This window comes from Podarcis erhardii, assembly GCF_964252035.2.
Source record: "Podarcis erhardii genome assembly, chromosome: 10".
Lineage (NCBI taxonomy): Eukaryota > Metazoa > Chordata > Lepidosauria > Squamata > Lacertidae > Podarcis > Podarcis erhardii.
Genome location: NC_138500.1, coordinates 33,342,469 through 33,365,293, shown reverse-complemented (window position 1 = coordinate 33,365,293; position 22,825 = coordinate 33,342,469). Strand labels below are relative to the sequence as shown.

The 22,825-nt window shown below is 39.6% G+C and overlaps 1 protein-coding gene across 8 annotated transcripts in view; it reads left to right on the top strand.

Annotated features, from left to right (window-relative positions):
• The window catches only part of ATF7IP (activating transcription factor 7 interacting protein), a 71,650-nt gene that overhangs the window by 29,570 nt on the left and 19,255 nt on the right, over positions 1-22,825 (top strand). For 7 of the 8 annotated variants that reach the window (XM_081879293.1, XM_081879292.1, XM_081879294.1 and 4 more), the window contains 4 exons: positions 3,730-4,820; positions 18,132-18,212; positions 20,713-20,858; positions 22,145-22,282. In XM_081879293.1, the coding sequence (XP_081735419.1) occupies positions 3,737-4,820; positions 18,132-18,212; positions 20,713-20,858; positions 22,145-22,282 (1,449 nt within the window). In that variant the 5' untranslated portion in view covers positions 3,730-3,736. Of the gene's footprint in view, positions 1-174; positions 709-3,729; positions 4,821-18,131; positions 18,213-20,712; positions 20,859-22,144; positions 22,283-22,825 lie in introns of those variants that run through there. The other variant, XM_081879295.1, reaches the window with a different exon arrangement.

Sequence of the window (22,825 nt, the reverse complement as noted above, 5' to 3'; positions counted from 1 at the left end):
GAAGGAAAACTACCTCATTGGTAGAGCAAGGGTCCTTTTGGGTATCATTTTAAGATCCAGTGGTACACTCTTTTTACCATATAAGCACTTGCAACTAAAACATGGGGTAGCTTATTACTGGGGGGGGGGGGAGCAATGACTTGAGGAATCTTTTGTGGTTGCGGTGATTTTATACAAAAGGATAGAATGTTTAGCATATTACTGTGACTTCTTATGGAAGGAGAATGTGTGGTGTTTAGATACAGCAGTACTATTCACTACTATTTATGCATTTGTATACTTTTCTAAAGTGAGCATTAGGCGCTGTACTGTAAAACATCATTTTCTTGAAGGAAAGCTGTTGAATTCTCCTGTGATACTTCTTTATTTGGCACACAACCAATAAGGGCATATCCATAAGAGGTGTGTTCGGATGCATTGAATCAAACCAAACAGCACTGGAACATAAACTTCATTAAAATACCAGTTGTCTCTGGGGCAGTTTGAGAATCCTCGCTTACACCAGAAGAGATCAAAACTCTCACAGTGCAGTATATTTTTAGATACTACTGCCTTGTGTACATGCAGAAATTAGCTTAACTTTCTTATGAACTTGGTCTTGTGAATCATAACACCATTTTTGAAGAGGCTTAAAGTAGGGAAGTTGTTACTCACTGAATAAGATGAGTATGATCTCCCAGAATCAAATGAATATACACCTATTTTCAGGTAAGAAAACAATTTTACCATTCCTCTGCTCTTCCTAGAACCAGAAAACATATGAAAGAGAACCGCTGATTGGCTTGCACGAATATGGTCAAATTATCTCAAGTGCTCTGTGTGATCTAAATCCCCAACAGCTTTGTGTGTCCTATTTCCTTCAGTACTCTGAGTTCTATTAAGTGGTACAGTGTGCACCCTTGTGGATGTGGATTGAAATTGTACTGTAAAACCTGTCTTTACTGCGTATGATACATAGGTAGCTTAGCAAACCATCTTTCATTTGTTGTCTTATTACTTAAACATTGCATAATGGACAGGGTTGCATGCCTTCAACAAAGATCTGGATCCTTGGCAATATAGAGAAATTTCTGCGTAAATAAGTGAATGACAAAAGAAAGATAAAATTACAATTATTTTGTTAAGTGTTTAGCTTCTATGATTATCAGTTGCAGGTCACGTAATATGGCTGCCATGATAAGGCTTAAATACTTTTGTGTGACAGTCAAAATATCTTAATGATAAATATCTTAATGATAAATGCAAATTTAAATAGGTTTAAGGCAGCTAGCCAGAACTTCAATAATGTTCTTCAGGAAACCTTTTAACTGTTGAATTTGTTAACTCATCCTGCACAATGAAAATCAGCTTCTATACATTCATTCTGTTAGGAAAGTTATGTATGTATAACAGTTTTTGTTACATAAATAACAAGTTGGCAAGTTGTGGTGGGAGAATGCAATATCAGTTTACAATACTTGTTTCAATGTTTGTTCGTTTGGAGCCATTTGGCAAATGTGAGTTTCTTTTTTTTTAAATTGTGGCAGAATTACAAGATGAGCAATTTGGTGCATGTTCAACTAAATGGTTTTAGGAGTTTTGCGCAGACAAAACCATTTTTAAAAAACATCCCCTCCCAAGGTCTGTTTTGCACATCACATTAGACCACAGTTTAAATAAAAGTTAGAATAAAAAACCTATTAGTGTTCCGTGTGAACTCAGTTTGGTACCATAATGATGCTTTGTTAACAATGGTTTGTGTGTGGAAAATAAACCATGGTTTGTTGCTGTTTTACTCACTTTAATTATGGTCCAGTATTGCATGTGAGCTTTGGCCCCTCCTTAACTGATTTAAGTGTGGTTTGTTTCATTGGCATGTCCAAATCACCCACTAAACAATGTAGAGACTAGGGAAGAGTTTCTGGAAAATGTAACTGCTCTCAGCAACTCTTATTTTACATTTCCCAAGGATGACATCACTGGCTGATATAATAATTTCCCTTTGCTGAACCCAACTCTGTTCCATTCCTGCTTTGATTTGCTTCTGCGGCTTGAGAGGGAATTGAAAACTTAAATGGAACTTCTTTGAACTATAGCTTTGGAGATATTTCGACTGATGGGTGATTGATTGATTGATTGATTGATTGATTGGCTTTGGTTGGCAAATTAATGTGGTGATGAAGTGCTGTCTTAAAAACAAATGACTTTCTCCAAGTAGCACAGCTCAAAATAGCCATAATTATTGATAGTGACACACAAAAATAAAATGCAGAAACACAAGAATGGGTGATGGGGGGAAGTTGAAAATGATGTTCTGTGCCATTCAGTCACTATAGCAAACTGGTGAAACTACTTAAGTTTGTATTAAGCAGCCTTTCAACCCTGCTGACAGCAGAGAAATCTGGTAATTCCAACGTAGGTGATCCTAACTAAACAGAATGAATTCATGGTAACAACTGGTGGTTGGTTGAGAGACGAAAAATAAGAAGTGTGATTACAGAGGAAAGGACTAGAAGGAAAGGAGCATGAGCACTTCTTTCTTGGAGGAGTAGGGGGGAAAGCAACTATTTGATGACAGTTGCAGAAAATCAAGTTTCCCATACCCTTGCTTTCACAGACAATCCATGGAGGAGAAATGGTGATGTGGTGAGGCTGTATCAGCTGTTAAGCACCACAAATGGGTCAGGGAAGTTGGGTGGAGAGATAGCTAAAGGCAGGAAGTAGGTGGGATGGAAGGAGAGCAGAGTATGACAAGGCAAACCATAGTTTCTTTGACCATCTGTGGCTTGGCTGTAACATGGTTTGTTCTATAAAGCACAATTTCAGAATGGTGATGTGATGTGTGAACCAAGCCTACGTGAACTCTGAAGTTCCTACATTTATCTGACTACTTCAGAAGTTATGTTCTGCAAAAGAGCAAATTAGGAAAAAAAACATGTTAATTATATATTTTTCATACTGAGGCTTATAGAATACTTAACCATATTTGTGTACTGACCTTTATGGGTTATTTTTTAAGTCAAGATGGTAAATAAAACACCAAGGAAAGGGCACATTTCAAATCATCATGTTTAATCTAGTTCCCATTTTTTGCTTAAAACATATTTCCTGGGAAAAGATGCATTTTGCTGTGACAAATTACTCTGTTACAATTTAATTTTTTAAAAAATGGTATTAAATTTACTATTTATTACCTTGGGAACATATTTCAAAGCTTTTAGTCATGCAGCCTCATGCATTTTGTATATGTGTGTGAGTGTATTTGCTTTAGAAGAACAGTTGGGAAATTAAAGATTTCTATATGATTCTTTCCTGTATGAAGGACAGCAGGATCACATACTTGAAGGTTTGAAGTGCTTAGAACTTTCCAGAATCAACAGCTGGTAGTTTATGGGCAAAATAGTGCTTGCTCATGATAAGGAAACCGAAGACCCATATTCAATATTCATAATTTACACAATTTATGATCTTCTGTGTCACAACGTCCACAAAGGATGTTGATGTGAAGGGAACATGTATAAAACGCTTGTTCCTTTTACAGTGAGAAGTGTAGTGTTTATGTAATGTTTTGTTTTTATAAGTGCAGGAATATACAGACTTTTTTGCAATAACAATAAATGTATACCAGTGCTCTTGATTTACCAACCACACCAAAGCCAGAAAAATGGAACAATGTGATCTTTGTAAAGTGTGTGTGCGTGTGTGTGTTGCATTAACATTCATTTTTCTTAAAAATGTATACCTTTACAGAATCAAGATGGAAAACAATGAAGAACGTCAAAGAAAGGTTTTTAAGGCCCGCAAAACCATGAGAGCAAGTGACAGGCAGCAGCTTGAGAGTGTCTATAAGGTAAAGGAGGAACTTCTGAAAACCACAGATGTCAAGTTGTTAAATGGGAAACATGAAAACGGGGATTCAGATCTTAATTCCCTGTTACTCATTTCTGAATGTACTGAGGGCAAAGAAGTGAATGGCATAGAAGATTTATGCCTTGACTCCGAAGGACAAAAAATGGACTCTGAAGAACTCACGGATGCCAAAAGTCCAGATGTGAAAGAGAACCAGGTTAGTGACCTGACTCCTAAACTTGAAACCCTGACCCCTGAGAACATTGTTTCTGAGCAAGAACATGAGGATGCTAGCACTGCTCCAGGCTCTGAACCTGAAAATCAGGTGCTTGACTGTAATATTGATAATGACTTGCAGGACGAAGTCAAAGTCAATGATGATTTGGACCACAAAGATAATTGTATAAAAGACGTTTTGGACCAGAAAGCCACACCAAGCGAGCCTGAAGAGGAAAGCAAAGTAAGCTGTGATATTAATGACAGCTCAGTAGAGCCAGTAGAAACAAATGAGTTAGCTCTTGCTCCTGATACACCTATGGAAGAAGAAAAGAGTACCAAGGAAACTCTTGTAAAAGAGAACATTGATGAGGAAGCAATATCTAGTAGTATTGATACAGATGTAAATCCAAAGGAGGAAGCTACTCAATCTGCAGAACCTTTAGAGACCAGCACTCAAAAAGCTGTAGAAAATGAACCAGCAGAAAACATTTTGGGAAATGCAGCCACAATGGAAACAGAGGAAATTATTCCAATTTTAGAAAAGCTGGCTCCAGCAGGTGAATTAAGTTGTTTCCCCAAATCTACTATGCTTCCAGTAGAAAATCCTAACTTTGATGCAGAAGATAAAGCAGAAAACCCATTAAATTCTTTAGCCAAACATGAAAGCAGCGAAAGTTTGCCCAAAGAAGCTTTCTTGGTACTTTCAGATGAAGAGGAACTCTGTTCTGTTAAAGAAGCTGAAGTGATAATGCCGAATGATTCAACCCCTTCAGGTGAGTGGTATTTTTTCTTCCTTTAATAAATAAGTCTTTTCAAGACTGTTCTGAATTATCTGCCCGTGTTCTTGGAAATTTGCTTGCTTGTTTTTTTAAGGGAATGTGCTATTCAGCAGTGGACAAGTTAATGTTAAATTTAGTATGAATTTTATCTATTGCTTTTATGTTAGATTATTAAAGGATGGTTTCAAGAGTTCTACAGAGCAAACTGCTGGTTTACCTGGAACAAGTCCTGTCTGAAGGCTGTCCTAAACATGTATGACATATGCTACTGGTTACTACTTGTGGTTTCTAGTTACAACACATGGATAATAGAAGAAGCTTGATTTTGTTGCTGTTAACAAGTTCTTGGCTTTATGGAATATTTGAATGCAGTCGGACTGGGTTTTATTAGTTCTAGTTTCGCCTTTCCTACTCAATGTCTACTTGGCTATTTTGTTTCATTTGTGAATCACTTACTATAAATCTTCTCCAAGCATTTTAACGATAAAGCTATCAACATTAAAACTTATATAAAACAATTTCATATGTAAGAGCAATTTCAAATCCAATATATAGAAATCTCACTCCCTATTCTGCCAGCTGCAATACTTCAGTGACTATTTCCAGATCAAGGTTTATTGTGGAATTTGGTGCTGTTGATTCACACAAGATTTTCACATTGTCCACATAATATCATCATGAAAAGTCAACCTGTATTTTTTAACATTTAAAATTGGAATTTCCTCTTAATTCCATTAAGTAAAAACAAGCCGTTACCATATGAGTACAACCTAGTTATTTTGTTACCAGCAGTCTAAACAAGAGGAACATGCCTATTTCACTAATTACTATATGCTGAAAACATGTCTGAATTTCCACTACCCAGTTCTGGGGCTCTATATTCTTAAGATTTTAACATATGTGAGGTTTTAACTAGTAGGTGGCGGGCTAGATATGTTTTTGAAAATGCCTGCACACAAGTACAGAATTACACATGCACACATAACAGGAAAAGGCAGCAGAGGACAGGGAAGTAGTGGTTGAGGAGAGAGGCCAGAAAACAGCATAAATATTTCAGCAAGGACTGTCCATCGGTGCAAGTGAGAATCGTGGAATACCTATGAAAAAAGTCTGAAACATGAAGTGTGTGGGCAGTCACATTCCAGTGGTGCTCACAGAAAAAACTAAATCCAAACAATCCGTTTCTGATACAAAGTCTCTGTCTAGAAGCATGCTATATATGCTATTTCCTTTCCCTTTTGAGGAAGGGATTCAGTGCAAGGTTGTATTTTATAGACTATCACCACCATCTTGATAAATTTTGAAGCCATAATACAGGTGCTGTAGATCGTTCAAAAGTTGTGTAGCTATGGTCTATACAATCATCTGATACTCATCATCTTCAAGGGTGATCACGAGTCAGTTCTTGAAGTTCAGTGGATTACACTGCTCAGATACCAATTATTGAGGAAGAGGGTAGAATTGACTTACCCGAAGCTGATATGCTGGACTTCCGACAACAAGCACCGCCTGAACACCAAGTAGCAAACTTCAATGTGCACTGCAGGCAGTAAAATTGCTTTAGCAGTTAGTATGAACTCACCTTCCCTCAAATAAAGAGGACCACCCATATTCTCTGCCTAATCTGGATTTATATTATTTCATTTACCCTCACTCACCATTAGACACTGGTTCACAGTGGAGGCAGCTTCTCTGGGATGAGCAGAAGATGAAAATGCAGTTGGGTATCATCAGCATACTGAGGAGTGTATGGACATAAATTTGACCACAGACTTCATGTAAATGTTGTGTTGGGGACAGTATCAAACACTTGAGGAATGCAGGACAGTATCTCATAATTCTATATTCTGAGACATAATTGGTATGAAATTAATTGTATAACATCTCTAGACCTTTACAAGCCAAGAAGAACAAATGGTCAGTATTTTCAAATATAGTTGAGATATTTTGGATCACAGCTAAACTTTGCAATCAGTGAAACTAGAATGGTCTCTGTAGTTCAGTCTGCTTTGATATTATTTCCACAAAGAATGCCTCAGGCCACAGCCACGTCCCACTTAGTGCTCCAAAACGTAAATGAGATGGCCACAATCTTGATGTAAAGTTGACTTCTTCAGCAGTAGTGGCCACTGCTTTTTAAAGATTAATGTCATACGCCTCTCCCAAAGAATGGCACTGATATTTTCCTTAACCTTTGGAACTATGTTTTACGACTGGATGCAACTAGCCAATGGAAAGAATAAAAACAAACTAAAAGAAACAGCTGTGATGAGCAGGTGCCCTAATGTCATGGCATCTAGTTTGAACAAAATCCTAATAGTTTTATACATAAAACAGCTATCTGTTTTTGAGCTCCACTAGTTGAAAGGCACTCGGAGCAGCTAACAATTTAACATGTAACAAAAATCACATACAAAAAAACCAAGTAGCCAAGGTAAGTAAGTCTTAGACGAAATCAACAAGTTCTAAAACACCTCATCCAGGAAAAGGTTCTCCATCTCATGCCAAAAAGTCAACAAACACTGCCCTGGAAGTGCATTCCAAAATTGGGGCCTTTTCAGTACATCACCCCAGTCATGATCCTTTTCACATTCAGTGGTGGAGGAACTGTTAAGAAGTGCCTTTGAGGAATATCTCAGCAGTGAACCAGTGACATATCTGGACATACTTTCTGTGGTAGTGTACTTCCACAACCTCTGTTACCATATTTAGAAGAAATCAGATGAATGACACTTTGGATGCGGTGGGTGCAGGTAAGAACATCTCTGCTTCCATCATCAGTATACCATAAGTCAAATGTATTCCATATATGTTTGGTTGGATTCAGCTGAGGGTTGCACCATTTGTCTTCAAGCTGTCATGATGCTTTATTATCTGCAATCCCCCGATAAACCAGAGGGTTGCCCAACTGCAGCTACAACAGAAGCACCTATTTGCATTTTCCTTTGAAATATTGGATTACAAATCCTTCATAATTCTGGACAAGGTGAGATCTCTGAGCTTCTGAGGGCAGATCATTTTGACTATTAGGAGTGGCAGTTCTAGTTAGTGTCCTGGCATTTAACCCTGTATCAGAAAATAATCTGTCCATTATAAGTGTATCATTGTTAAAATTGATCATCCTATTTTTGGCTTGTACAAACAAATTAATAGTCTATGTCAACAGTATATTAGGAAAGTTCTATGTTGTTGTTGTTTAGTCGTTTAGTTGTGTCCGACTCTTCATGACCCCATGGACCAGAGCACACCAGGCCCTCCTGTCTTTCACTGTCTCTCGCAGTTTGGTCAAACTCATGCTGGTAGCTTCGAGAACACTATCCAACCACCTCGTCCTCTGTCGTCCCCTTCTCCTTGTGCCCTCAATCTTTCCCAACATCAGGGTCTTTTCCAGGGAGTCTTCTCTTCTCATGAGGTGGCCAAAGTATTGGAGCCTCAGCTTCACGATCTGTCCTTCCAGTGAGCACTCAGGGCTGATTTCCTTAAGAATGGATGCGTTTGATCTTCTTGCAGTCCATGGGACTCTCAAGAGTCTCCTCCAGCACCATAATTCAAAAGCATCAAATTCTATGAAAGTTCTATGGCAACTATCAAATACTAAGCTAAATGCTTCAGTGTGTTGCTGTGGATGTAGATGTTTCTCAGAACTACTGCTTTGGAAAAGACTTTCACACAAGATGCACACTTCTTTGTATACATTTAGAGTTTGCTAGACATCAAAACAAGCAGTATGCTAAGAGATTTTCCAGGCCCTCCTTAGCACCTAGTGCAAAGTGCATGAAGTCACAGTTAGTTAAACTTCATAGGGGGTACATGGCTGAAAGGATAAAATCCCTATAGACTACACCTGTACACTTATTTTCTACTGGAGCTGATTGGTCTAAAATTGCACTATCTAGCCAGGTTTGTAGCGTCTCCATAAATAAATTAGATATATGTACTTGCTGATACTAGAAATACTGTATCCAGCGTCCACTGAAAAAAGATTTTGAATGGACATGGCCCATGACTGTGCTGCTGCTCCTTCTTACCTGAGCCCCATAATATACTGTCTTCCTTCATTGCTTAATTGGGTTGATGTAACTTCTCATTCACAGTCACTTGCCAGGACCTATTATGGGTAGTCATTCAAATTACACTCAATATTTCCCCCTTCTCTCAAAAGTAGCCACTAGCATTCAAAAAACCTTGCAGTCAACACTGTAGGCATGGCCAGACTTGGCCCTCCAGCTGTTTTGGGACTATAGTTCCCATCATCCCTGACCACTAGTCCTGTTTAGCTAGGGATGATGGAAGTTGTAGTCCCAAAACAGCTGGAGGGCCAAGTTTTTCCATGCATGCGGAAAACACTAAAACATCCACATTCTACATAACCATAACCATTCTACATTCACCATAAAAACCTACTAAGTGAATTTGATAATTCATGTAAGATCATACATGAAAGCATGTTGACTTCACTGTGTTTTTTTCACATTTTATTGTCATACGTATTTGTCAGGAGCTTGTTCTGCTTGTTCTCTCCCTCCTGGTCGATCGTTCGGGAACTTCAAAAACTTCTGCCCGAACATCACAGCGACCAATGCCAGCAGACGTCGGCACACTTAGGGATCTGCAGAGTGTTCGGAGTTTGCGTAACAGAACTCCGCAACTCAGCATTTTGCCTAATCTACTTTATTTACATATAAACACACACGGAACACTGCAGCATGGCTCCCCCTCTCTCTAGCATCAGACAGCAAAGAGGAAAAGAACAAAGGACAATAGTCCCACTTCACAGAACACAGTAACACAAACATCCTGCCTCTGTCACTTCCCACACACTGGAGTCAAAACATACACGTCATGTGATAGACAACAATCCCATGACTGCAATCACGGAGCAGGAATTCTAACAGTATTGATGGATATGGTACTTGGCTACCTTATCAATAAAGTTCTTACATAAAACTTTTTTTTACAAAAGCACTAATTTGTATTTTCCAAAAACTATGCAAGCATATTTAAGGACTGTTGTGATCTGTATAGGTTCTGCCTTGTTAAGAGACTTCCATTTTTTTTAAAAAAAATATTTTTTATTAACAGGCCAATCACATCACATTAATTCCAAATCACATTAATTCCAAATCACATTAATTCCAAATTACACAGCCAAATTTTTAAATTTTTTGTTGGGGGTACCCATGCTTCAAGCTCCGAAAGGGATCCAAACATCTCTCTTGCTGCTGCTTTAATGTACACAGTTCTGTCCAAATAGTATTCACAGTTCTTTTCAATCTTCTCTTTGTTATTTTCTTCATCTTCTTGTTGTTATCATATATTCCTTTCTTTGTGATCTCTGGTAGTCTCCACAAGCGGGTTGAAAACAAACGTCGTTATATCCTGTGTGGATTTTACACTCTTCCAAGAGCCATATCAAAATGAACAGACAGCGTTTCCGCACCTCTGTACAAAACATTCCCAAAGTCTGTCCGTTGATTTCCACAGGCCTGCCAGTCTCTCCTCAATTTTCTCAGGGGGCCCTGCCAGGTCAAACTCACAGTCCGATATAATAACAAGCCATGGTCCTCCTCCCCCTCACTCATCCTATGCAGGCCTGCCGTAATAAATCTCTTTTTATAACTGCATCACAAAGAGCTTTCATTCCTTTCCCGATGTTTCCACAAGCCATGTCTTTGATTAGTGATTTATTTCCACACAGTTCTTAATCATTCTGCTTGTGATCAGTAATTGCAACAATTCTTTCTCGGGGAGAGGGTTATTGGGTATTCCCATAAGACAAAAAAAAAAAAGACCCCCCCTTTCAGTCCCGCTCCGACATTCCGATCCTTTGATGAATCTTCTTCTTAATTTATTGCTTAAGTCCAGCCCTTCGCTCCACTTCACAGAGATCCCTTTGATTAGCAGTCTCTACTCTCGATCTTCACTCGAAATACGTGCATTTGCTTCTTTCCAATTGCTTATTTTGAGCTCCTGCAACCAGGCTACACAATCAGAGACAGCGTCTGGGATAGCCGGTCCCACACAAGGGCTTTGTACCTAGTGCCCTCACCCCCTTCTTTCAAATCCGGGGGTGATTTATGGCAACTGCAGGCAAGGCAGTGTTCCCCATTCCCTTGGGGTAACAAGGGAGGCTGCATACTCCCATATCAGCCTCTTTATTACCTCGTGTGAGCCGGAGAGATGGTATTGTCGGCCATCTTCCAAGAGACTTCCATTCCTTCAAGAGGTGCTTAGCTGGCATTGAGGAATCCTGAAATTGATCTAGAACCATGGTTGTTGACTGCCTCGCTTTTTTTTATTTTAATAAATAAAACTTTTAAAAATAATAGTTTAGTAACTATAAAATAAATATACAGATTTAATAAACAATAATAATAAATGAATGGCAGAACATGAGGTTGAAATGGTAGAGTTGGAGAGAACAGATGGTGAAATTGAAATGTATTACATCTCTGGTCTGCACCTTGAAATCTTCGTAGCCTTATCTCTCATTAAAGTAAATGCATTCCTTTCCCATGAAGGAAGGTTCAAGTGGCAGAGTTACTTTTGCTTTCTAGGCAACACTTTGGTCAAAAGAAGAGGGGGGGAAATAGCATTCAGAACTCTCTTGTTCTTTTAAACAATTAGAGCAGGCTTTTGTTCTGCCTTCAGGCCTTTAATGAGCAACCTCCCTTCCCTTCTTGAAGCCAGAAAGCAGCTCACATATTGAATGTAAATTTCAACTGGCAGACGGTGAAATCTCTGAGTCATAAATTATAACCCTCTCAGAAATAATTAAGAAACAGAGGCTTTTGCAGACCCCATACCCACCAGGATCTTATGGCTTTTCGGCATGATGTTGATTCCTCCACTCACAATTCACTTAACCTTTTCAGGGTTCCAAGGAGCTGACAGCTTCTTGTTCTCCTGACACAGAAAACTTATTTCAGAACATCAGGGATTAGTCCTCTATTCACTGCCCCCCCCCCCCGAGTAAATTCTTTAGCAAAGAATCATGTTTGGCTATCATTTATCGCCACATAATTATCTCCATCAGCAGCCTGCTGACAAAAGATGTTCAATCTACCATGTTCCTCCCCTGGAAGTTTGCCTCACTTACTTCTTGGCTCTAGATTCAATCTAGTATATATCGAACTGGGCTCCTTTGGGAGGAAACGTGGAATGGAAATGTAATAAATATATAGTGTGAATACCAAATCTGCAGGAACACAGATGTCTCCCTAGAATCTGATGCCAGAACTGGATATGATCAGCATACTGATGATCCCTCAGCCCAAATCTCTGGATAATGGTGACCTCCCCAGACATTTCATGAAGATGGTTTCATGTTTTACAGACTGGAGGATGAAATTGACCTCTGCAGCAATAGCCAGTAATATCAAAAGCCACTGAAAATTCCTGGGGATTAAGATGTCTGTACTCTTCCTGTCCGTTTGCCATTTTAGTTTCAAAACAAGGACAGAAATCGGATTGAAGTGAATCTGGATCATTCTTTTCAGGAAACTCATCACAGTCTCTAGAATTGAGCAATTTGGCTTCATCACACTGTTCAAAATCCATGTATTCTGCTGGATTGCACCCTTAGAACTAATAGCAGATAAGAAACCACTCTTTGTTAGTGTGTGGGCAATCATAATTGGCCCATACACTTTCATGAGGTTGGTGGGGTGGTTGGTGATCTGGACTAGGGCCTGAGAGATTAGGATTCAAATCCTCACTCAGCTGTTAAGTTCTTTGGGTGAACTTGGGCCAAGTCCCTGCCTCTCAGACTAACCTACCTCATAAGTTTGTTGTGAGGAAGGGCCATAACTATGCATACCACCTTGAAGTCCTTTGGGGAAAGGTGGAATAGAGATGTAGTGCAAAAAATAAGATAAGCTACTCTGTAAACCAGCTAACAAACTGGTCGTGATGAGAGGGATCTTAATACCTCAATTACACATGAACATTTGTTCCAAGTCCTACACATTATTTGTTCAGATGATTTCTATGCTGCCTATCAATGCAAACATTCTCAAGGAGGCTCATAACAATAAAAGCCAAACACAGCAAAACATTTACTGTTTAAAAGTTTAACAGATAAAACTGGCAGCACTAACTATAGTATTTACAGTCAAGCTTCTGATAAAATCAGAAAGCCGCTACCTGACATGAAAAAGAGCCTCTTTGGGGAAAAGAATTCCATAAATAAGGTGCCGCAGCTGAGAATGCCCTTTTCCCAGTCTCCATCTGCCTTTAAAAATTCTGCTCTTGCTTCACTGTTGATAGTGGAGGCACCTGAAGGTGGGCCTCTGACTGCTACCTCAGTGTTCTGATGTGCTGATACAGAGGTGGTATTTCTGAAAGTTTGCCTGGAATCAGGAGATTTTAAAGTAAGCAGCAGCACTTTGAATTGCTCTTGTAAACAGTGAAGAGATACTCCCTTTGATTGGTCCCAGTCCAACAATTAACCTGCTTTATGAAATAAGCTATGTTAACTTACGATCTCTCTGTGGCTTTTGATGCCATTGGCCATGATATTATCCTAGAACAGCTCTATAGAATGGAAATTGGGGACATTGTGTTACAGTGGTTTTGGTCTTTCCTATGGGACCAAATCCAGAAAGCAGCACTCTTTGGCCCCGTGGCAGTTACGCTATGGGTGCTACTGGGAGTGGTCATTATTATTTGGGGGGGGGCAAGGTATTGTTAGTACTCTAATTCCCTATAACATCTGAATCCAGAGAGGCTGTGCAGGCCCTGGATTCATTACCTGGCCACAGTGGTGGGACAGATGACAGACAACAAGCTGAGTTTGAATCCTGGTGGTTCCTGGTTCAAGAAGGTGGTCAATTGCCTGCCCTGGATGGGGTTGCACTCCCCTAAAGAGAAAATTCACAGTTAAGGGAGTGCTTCAAGATCAGTCTCCTGAAGCCTCTCCAGATACCATATTTTTCACTCTCTAGGATGCACCTTGTTTTAGAGGGGGACACAACAAGAGAAAAAATAATCTCCCCCTCTCTGCTCAGCGCCCCTTCAGCGAAGCGGTAGGAGAAACTGAGCCCCTTCCATTTCTCCTCCCACTTGGCTGAAGGGGCGCTGCGCAGCTCTCCCTTTCTGTTGAAGCCAGGAGAGTCTTGCTCTCCCGGCTTCAGCAAAAGGAACCCGAAGCCTCTGGAGCGCAGCGGGACCTCCCGCTGTGTTCTGGAGGCTTCAGGCAGCTATCCCTGAAGCCTTCGGAGTGCAGCGCGAGTTCCCGCTGCGCTCCGGAGGCTTCAGGTTCCTTTCGCTGAAGCCAAGGAGCCTGCATTCGCTCCATAGGACGCATACACATTTTCCCTTAATTTTTGGAGGGGAAAAAGTGCGTCCTATAGAGCGAAAAATACAGTATGTTCCATGTCCAGGATGTGGGTATCTTTACTTTTACCTATGTTTCATGTGTTTTATTTCTTTTTAGTTACAATTGATTTTTATTATATTTTGAATGCTTTAAAAACACCCAATTGAAACTTTTTAATTACAAATTTCAATGTTTCGTAAACTGCTTAGAAGTGAATTTTTTTTTAACAAGTGCTATATAAACTTTGTTAAATAATGAATTTCATAAATCCCTGTCACTTCTTTAAGTGATACTTTGGGTTTTATCCTTTCCTAAATACTGCAATCAACCTACAACTGGAATCCCATCTTGCTGAAACTAAAAGTTTTTAGGAAGAGACCTGAAACTTGAGAAAATAAATGTGGCAATAACATTAGTGCTTAGAAGTGAGTGCTTGCATATTGATTAAATAGTAGAATGAGGTTTTAAATGTTTAGAAAACATTGTGATTTACTTAGAATCATAGAATCATAGAGTTGGAAGAGACCACAAGGGCCATCGAGTCCAACCCCCTGCCAAGCAGGAAACACCATCAGAGCACTCCTGACATATGGTTGTCAAGCCTCTGCTTAAAGACCTCCAAAGAAGGAGACTCCACCACACTCCTTGGCAGCAAATTCCACTGTCGAACAGCTCTTACTGTCAGGAAGTTCTTCCTAATGTTTAGGTGGAATCTTCTTTCTTGTAGTTTGGAGCCATTGCTCCGTGTCCGCTTCTCTGGAGCAGCAGAAAACAACCTTTCTCCCTCCTCTATGTGACATCCTTTTATATATTTGAACATGGCTATCATATCGCCCCTTAACCTCCTCTTCTCCAGGCTAAACATGCCCAGCTCCCTTAGCTGTTCTTCATAAGGCATCGGTTCCAGGCCTTTGACCATTTTGGTTGCCCTCCTCTGGACACGTTCCAGTTTGTCAGTGTCCTTCTTGAACTGTGGTGCCCAGAACTGGACACAGTACTCCAGGTGAGGTCTGACCAGAGCAGAATACAGTGGCACTATTACTTCCCTTGATCTAGATGCTATACTGCTATTGATGCAGCCCAGAATTGCATTGGCTTTTTTAGCTGCCGCGTCACACTGTTGGCTCATGTCAAGTTTGTGGTCAACCAAGACTCCTAGATCCTTTTCACATGTACTGCTCTCAAGCCAGGTGTCACCCATCTTGTATTTGTGCCTCTCATTTTTTTTGCCCAAGTGCACTACTTTACATTTCTCCCTATTAAAATTCATCTTGTTTGTTTTGGCCCAGTTCTCTAATCTGTCCAAGTCGTTTTGAAGTGTGGTCCTGTCCTCTGGGGTGTTAGCCACCCCTCCCAGTTTGGTGTCATCTGCAAATTTGATCAGGATGCCCTTGAGTCCATCATCCAAGTCGTTGATAAAGATGTTGAATAAGACCGGGCCCAAGACAGAACCCTGTGGCACCCCACTAGTCACTCTTCTCCAGGATGAAGAGGAACCATTGATGAGCACCCTTTGGGTTCGGTCAGACAGCCAGTTACAAATCCACTGAGTGGTAGCATAGTCAAGTCCGCATTTTACCAGCTTCTTTACAAGAATATCATGGGGCACCTTGTCAAATGCCTTGCTGAAATCAAGGTAGGCTACATCCACTGCGTTCCCTTCATCTACCAGGCTTGTAATTCTGTCAAAAAACGAGATCAGGTTAGTCTGACATGACTTATTTTTCAGAAATCCATGCTGACTATTGGTGATCACAGTATTCCTTTCTAGGTGCTCACAGGTGCTTCAGGTCGGGCATTGTTTTCTTTGTTGGAGAAGACTGAGGCAAAGAAGGCATTGAGGAGTTCAGCCCTTTCTGTGTCCCCTGTTTGCATTTCACCATCTTCTCCTCTGAGTGACCCCACTGTTTCTTTCTTCTTCCTTTTGCTACGAACATACCCATGAAAGCCTTTTTTGTTGCTTTTAACCTCTCTAGCAAGCCTGAGTTCATTCTGTGCTTTAGCTTTTCTGACTTTGTGTCTACACGTGCTGGCTATTTGTTTGAATTCCTCTTTGGTGGTTTCCCCCCTTTCCCATTTTTTGTACACATCCTTTTTTAATCTTAACTCAGTTAAAAGTTCTTTAGATAGCCACCCTGGCTTCTTTAGGCACCTTCCATGTTTCCGTCTCATTGGTATTGCCTGAAGTTGTGCTTTTACTATCTCCCTCTTAACAAACTCCCAGCCATCATGAACTCCCTTTCCTTTTAGTATTACTGTCCATGGGATCTCACCCAGCACTTCCCTAAGTTTTATGAAGTCGGCTTTCTTAAAGTCAAGAAATTGAGTCCTAGTATGCTTGGCTGCTCCTTTCCGCTGTATAGTAAACTTCAGAAGAGCATGATCACTCGCACCTAATGATCCTTCCACTTCTACCCCACTAACCAGGTCATCAACATTGGTTAGGACCAGATCTAAAATGGCTGTTCCTCTTGTTGCTTCTCCCACTTTCTGGACAACGAAGTTGTCTGCAAGGCCAGTGAGGAATCTGTTTGACCTTATGCTCTTGGCTGAGTTTGACATCCAGCAAATATCCGGGTAATTGAAGTCCCCCATTACTACTATCTCCCTTCCTTTTGCATGCTTGGCCATCTGTTCCAGGAAGGCATCATCTATGTCCTCCGTTTGGCTTGGGGATCTATAGTAAACTCCCACAATGAGGTCCCTGATATTCTTCTCTCCCTTAATTTTGACCCAAATGCTCTCACTTTGGCTTTGAGGTTCTAAATCTTGGAACTCTTCACAGGTATACACATCCCTGACATATAACACCACTCCTCCTCCTTTCTTGTCTGGTCTGTTTCTCTGAAATAGATTCTATCCCTCCATTATTACATTCCAGTCGTGGGACTTATCCCACCAGGTTTCAGTGATGCCTATTATGTCATATTTAGTTTGCTGTACCAAGAGCTCAAGCTCATCTTGTTTATTACCCATGCTTTGCGCATTAGTGTACAGACATTGAAGTCCATTAATCATTCCCCCGTGTTTCTTATTTAAGGATTTTTTCCTCCCACCACTAGGTCTGTGTGCTGTTTGCTCCATTTGGTCTATGACATTTGGATGATCATCTTCATCAATTGATAGACTCCTACCTTCAGGAGCACTGCCTCCCTCCCCCACGTTAGTCAGTTTAAAGCCCTCCTGATGAGGTTTCTGAGATTTTTGGCAAAAACATTCCTCCCAACCGTTGTGAGGTGCAGCCCATCGCTTGCGAGAAGTCCATCTTCAAGAAACTGCAGTCCGTGATCTAAGAATCCAAACCGTTCCTGTTTACACCATTTGCGAAGCCAGCTGTTCACTTCCACTATTTTTCCCTCTCTCCCTGGGCCACGTCGTTCAACTTGTTCGAGGAGTAATGCTAAGATATTATTGGTTGATGTAACTGTGGGATGAAAGCATCCAGAATGTTAGCTAAAGGGTTACTGCTCTCAAGGACTGTAGAACTCTGTGATGTCATATGCCTGAGACAGTTATGTCAGTTGGTGCAGTAATGTCAGTTAGTAGCAGTATTTTGTTGGAGAGCAGCTGAACTGCTGTGCTGCTGTCTGCCTCGGAGTTAGTCTGTTATAGTTTTGTCGTAGATACAAATCAATGTAATATGTATTGGTAACGTAAGTTACACCTTCCTGCCTTGTATATTTAACAAGTGCAAGTACACTGAGTAAAAGTTACTTATTTAAACTTTAAAAGAGAGGTTTTTTTAGTTTTTATAGGAGGGAAAAGGGTGAAATGGCCTGGGCTCTCTTTTGCATAACTCTGTAAAGTCTAATTCCCACAGTAACTACGTAATGGTGTATGTGGTTTTTTAAACTAAAATTTCAGGTTGTTTTTTTCTGTGTGTACACATAAGAAAGTAACTTACATAATTAGCTGTGAACATCTTTTTCAACACATAACTGGTCAGGCTTTGTTCAATAAGGTAAAGTGGTTTATCTTTCTCGCAGAAGGCAAAGATGATGAAAAAGAACTGGAAAAAGTAGAAGAAAAGGAGCATGACAAGGAGGAAGAGAGACCACCAGAAAAAGGTATGTATGGCAAAGATGAAAAATAGTTTTGCTACAAGGAATTGAATTACTGCATTCCTGTATTCAGACACTGTTGGAAGTTGTGTACATCCGTAATATCTTCACTAAAACGTTTGCATATATTCCAACCGTCTTAACAGGAGCGCTTCTCACCAGCCATCTTGAAACAGGAGCTTTATAGTGCTGTTCACGCTTTGTTTTCCCCATCTAGCTATGCTTTGCTATGTGTTATAGTACTAGAAGGTTCAGGGCTAAATAGCAGATGAGTGAGAAAGGTTAAAAGATGGTCTTTTTTGTTCCTTCTTCCTGAAACATCCCTGTATGGTGAAGGGGAGCAGAGTTTTTACCCTTGTGATATATCTTCCCACCCTTATATCCCGCAAATGGTTAAAAGAGAATGGAGCAGCCCTTCTCATTTTTTCCTCTTTTAAAAAAGAGTTTATTTTGCATTTTCAAGTTTACAAACAACAAATAAAGCAATTAAGATCTAATCAATAAATCCCCTTTGACTTCCCTCACCCCTTTTGTGGATCCTTATGCCAACCCTTTTCTCCTGCATCTCCTCTGTTACTCAAATTTTACCAATCTTTAAATAGTCCATACTTCAGCTTTTATCTACAAGCAGTGCTTTTTCTCTGGGGGGACATGGGGGGACGCATACTCCTAAACATTTTGTGAATCTTTGTACTTTTACTGTATTTATTTTTCCCAATTTGAACTATAAAATGGTGATTTTCTTGAGTCAAAATGAAAGTACATCTAAACATTTTTTAAAGAAAAAAAGCACTGCCTACAAGTATTATATCAATCCTACTAATGATTTTAATTTTTTACAATAATTCCTCAGCTACGTTATGTACTTTCCCATTCCTTATTAAAATTTGATTCTTCCTGGTACCTAATTCTTCCAAACAGTTTTGCCATTTCGGCCTAGTCCATTAGTTTTTTCTGCCATTCTTCCTTGGTAGGTACTGTATTTTCTTTCCATCTCTGAGCTAACAAAATGTGGGCAGCTGTAGTAGCATACATAAATAGTCCCTTCTGGTCATTTGGAATCTCTGCACCTAAAACTTCTAAAAGAAAAACTTACAGTTTCATAGAAAATGTTGTATTTAACATTTTTTTCAATTCATTGTATATCATCTCCCAAAATGCTTTTACTACTTTTCACATCCACCTTAAAAGGTGCCCTCTTTGTCTTTACATTTCCAGCATCCATTTGATCTTGATTTATACATTTTGGCTAATTTGCTAGGGGTTAAATATCAACAATACATCATTTTCATATAATTTTCTTTCAAGGTACAGTGGTACCTCAGTTGTAAAACGTAATCAGTTCCAGAAGACAGTTCAACTTCCGAAACGTTAGACAACCGAGGCGCAAAGGGCGGTCGGCAAAGTCAATGGAGGGAGGGGAACACAGTGAAAGCCATTTGACTTCTGAGGCGTGTTCAAAAACAGAAGCAATTACTTCTGGGATTTCGGAGTTCTGGTTTCAAAATGTTCGGCTTACGAGACTCTTGAAAACTGAGACACCACTGTATAGCAGGCACGTCCAACTCACAAGAGACTGTGATCTACTCCCATTATAAAAATTCTGGAAACGATCTACCCATGAAGGAGGGGGAGCCTAAGTTGCCACAGTTATTTACCTTGGGGGGGGGGGACATCAATCACTCACCTATAACGATGTTGGAGCGGTAACGACTACTTTCGTTTCTTAACTTGCCGGCAAAATACAATTAAAGACTGCCCATTTGACGAAATGGAAGAACAGAGCAATGGAGGAGGGGGCGGGGACTTTCAATACATTTAAAATACAATAAAACCAGATGTTAAAGTCAATCAGTGAACAGGACTTTCTCACCCCAACTGCTGCTGATATGTGTTGCTATTGGGACAAGAGTAGCTGGGAGGCAAATGTGTTTCAAGGCCTCCCTCTAGTTCTCAGACATATCAACTACCACTTTGTTACAGAATCTCTGGGCTACAACAGACCTCAGAACAACATATTCAAGTCCTCATGAGTATATGTGACATAGTGTTGGCAGTAATTGATGAGGTGGGACCACTGAGTCAACAGTGCAGTAAAATAAGTAAAAGTTATTATTTTGTATTCCCTTTAAACTGATAACAACAACAACAACAGTTCTATAATTTATACCCCACCCATCTGGCTGGGTTTCCCCAGGCACTCTGGGCAGCTTGCAGCATATCCAAAAACATAATAAAAATATCAAGTGTTAAAAACCTGCTACAGAAATCCCTTCAGATGTTTTCTATAAAAGTTGTGTAATTATTTTATCTCCTTGACATCTGGAGGAAGAGTGTCCATAGGGAGGGCACCACTACTGAGAAGGCCCTCCACCTGGTTTCCTGTAACTTTGCTTCTCACAGTGAGAGAACCAGATGAATATTTATTTTTCAAGTTATTTGTCTTGAATGAAGAATATATTGGTGGTCAGTAGAGTTCCTTGAAGAGTGTGCTGTATCCTTCTAGGTGAGGCATCAAGAAGAAAGCGTTCCAAATCAGAGGATATGGACAATGTCCATTCTAAACGCCGCCGACATACGGGTGAAGAATATGAAGCAGAATTTGAAGTAAAAATTACAACCAGAGGAGATATTAATCAGAAACTAGAAAAGGTAGAGTTGATTCCCGCTTATCTTGCAGACATTTGGCCTTTTAATTTCAAACACTTCTTTTCCACCATCAAACCTGCAAACATTTTGTCTTGAAGATCAGAATATTTGTCTGTTTTATAGTGAATTGAGTGAAAGGAAACTATTGTACTGTTATTAAGTTCCAATCAATCCCATCAGATAGAAATATTTAATACTGGAGTCGACCAATATTTCATATTTAGTTTGGCAACAGTCAGACCAGGAAATACATTCTTCCTCTTTAGCTCCTTATATCTGTGGTGAACACAGAGTAGACCGTGGACCACTGGCCAGTTACTGGCTGACCGCCTGTTGGTTGTTGTGGGGGCGGTTGTTGTTTTTTTGCAAAGAATGCTGGTTAAGTCTTTAGTCCTGATCTGACTTTTTAATTTACAAATTAAGAGCGTATACCAAACGTCTCTTAAAATGGCTTAAGTAGGATCTTGCTGTATCGTATCAAGACCCCCATGCAATATAATCCTTAACATGTGAGATTAGGAAAGTCTCAGACTAGACTGATAGTATGGCTTGTGGCTTAGGAATGATGTGTTGTTGTTGTCCAGCAACATCTGGAGGGTTCTCTAAGTTGTATGCCACATGTAGTGAAGCCCTGTGGATGCCTGTTTATATGCAAATCAGTAAAGGTGATTTGTCTAATGCACCCAAAAATAATATAATAATCAAAATAACAATAAAAATGTATAAATACAGTTTCATTGACATTGTGGTCAAAACTGGGATAAATATATCCACTTAAATGGCTTGTTGGGAGAGGAGAGTCTTTAGTGGTTGCTGGAAAGACACTGGAAGTTGTTGTCTATCTGTAACTTTCTATGTTATATACAAATAGCTACCCTTAAATAAGTTGTAGATTTTGTGCTCTAAACTATAAGAGGAAATCCCTTTTCAAATACATGTTGTAAAGAACAGTCTACAAATAAATATGGGACATAGTTGGCATTTTAGACACGACAAACTAACAAGTGTGACTCTTCTCTAAAACCATTAAGGGTGTGGATCCAAAAAGGAATGCAGAGAATGACTTCACTTGCTTGCAAACACTGAGATCCAAAAAAGATTTTTCATAGACATGTTTAATGAAACTACATGATCAACAAGCAAAAACCTAATTATTAACCTTAAGTTTTGTTTAAATACTAAAATAAAGTTTAATTAGATAACCTAATAGTTAAGTAATGCTGAGTGACATATGTCTAATTGTACTGTATATAAAATGTTAATATTAGCATTTTCATGTGTTTTCGTAGGTCATCCAGCGGTTGCTAGAAGAAAAGTTCAACGCACTGCAGTGTGCTGTGTTTGATAAAAATCTAGCAGATCTGAAAACGAGAGTAGATAAGATTGAATGTAGCAAGAGACATAAAACTGTCCTTACCGAATTACAGGTATATATACAGATCTGTTTAAGACTTTGTGGCATTGTTTTTCAAAAAATATTTTTTCAACATTAAAAAGTAAGGCTCCTGTTGGTGTGTGTAATTTTTCCTTCAGATACTAGTACTCTTTTTTTGGTTTTGTGTTTGTTTTATCTTTTGTGTTGAAATAAAATCTACATATCAGTTTAGTGCTAGCTTTTGGCAAAAGAAAAGGTTCTTTTAGGAAATGCTTGTTAAGCTGTGTTTAATGAGGAGCTACAGCTTAACCACTCTCACAGAAGGGAAGGGTCTGGCCCTTGGGCAGCAATTATAAAAGCGAATGGAGGTAGAGAGAGGGATACAGTCTCAGAAAAGGGCAGTTAGTTGTGCAGATAAATCATTTGGAAATAATATTATAACAAAATGGGGAAAAAATGTACTAGACCTTTGATATTCAGAGTTAGTCAAACTTATGAGTAAACTCATTTAAATGAAGGGACCATTTGTTACTTAAATGACTTAGTTAGTTATTGCCCATCTTTGTGTTAGCTTTACTTAGCTTCCCTACATGAA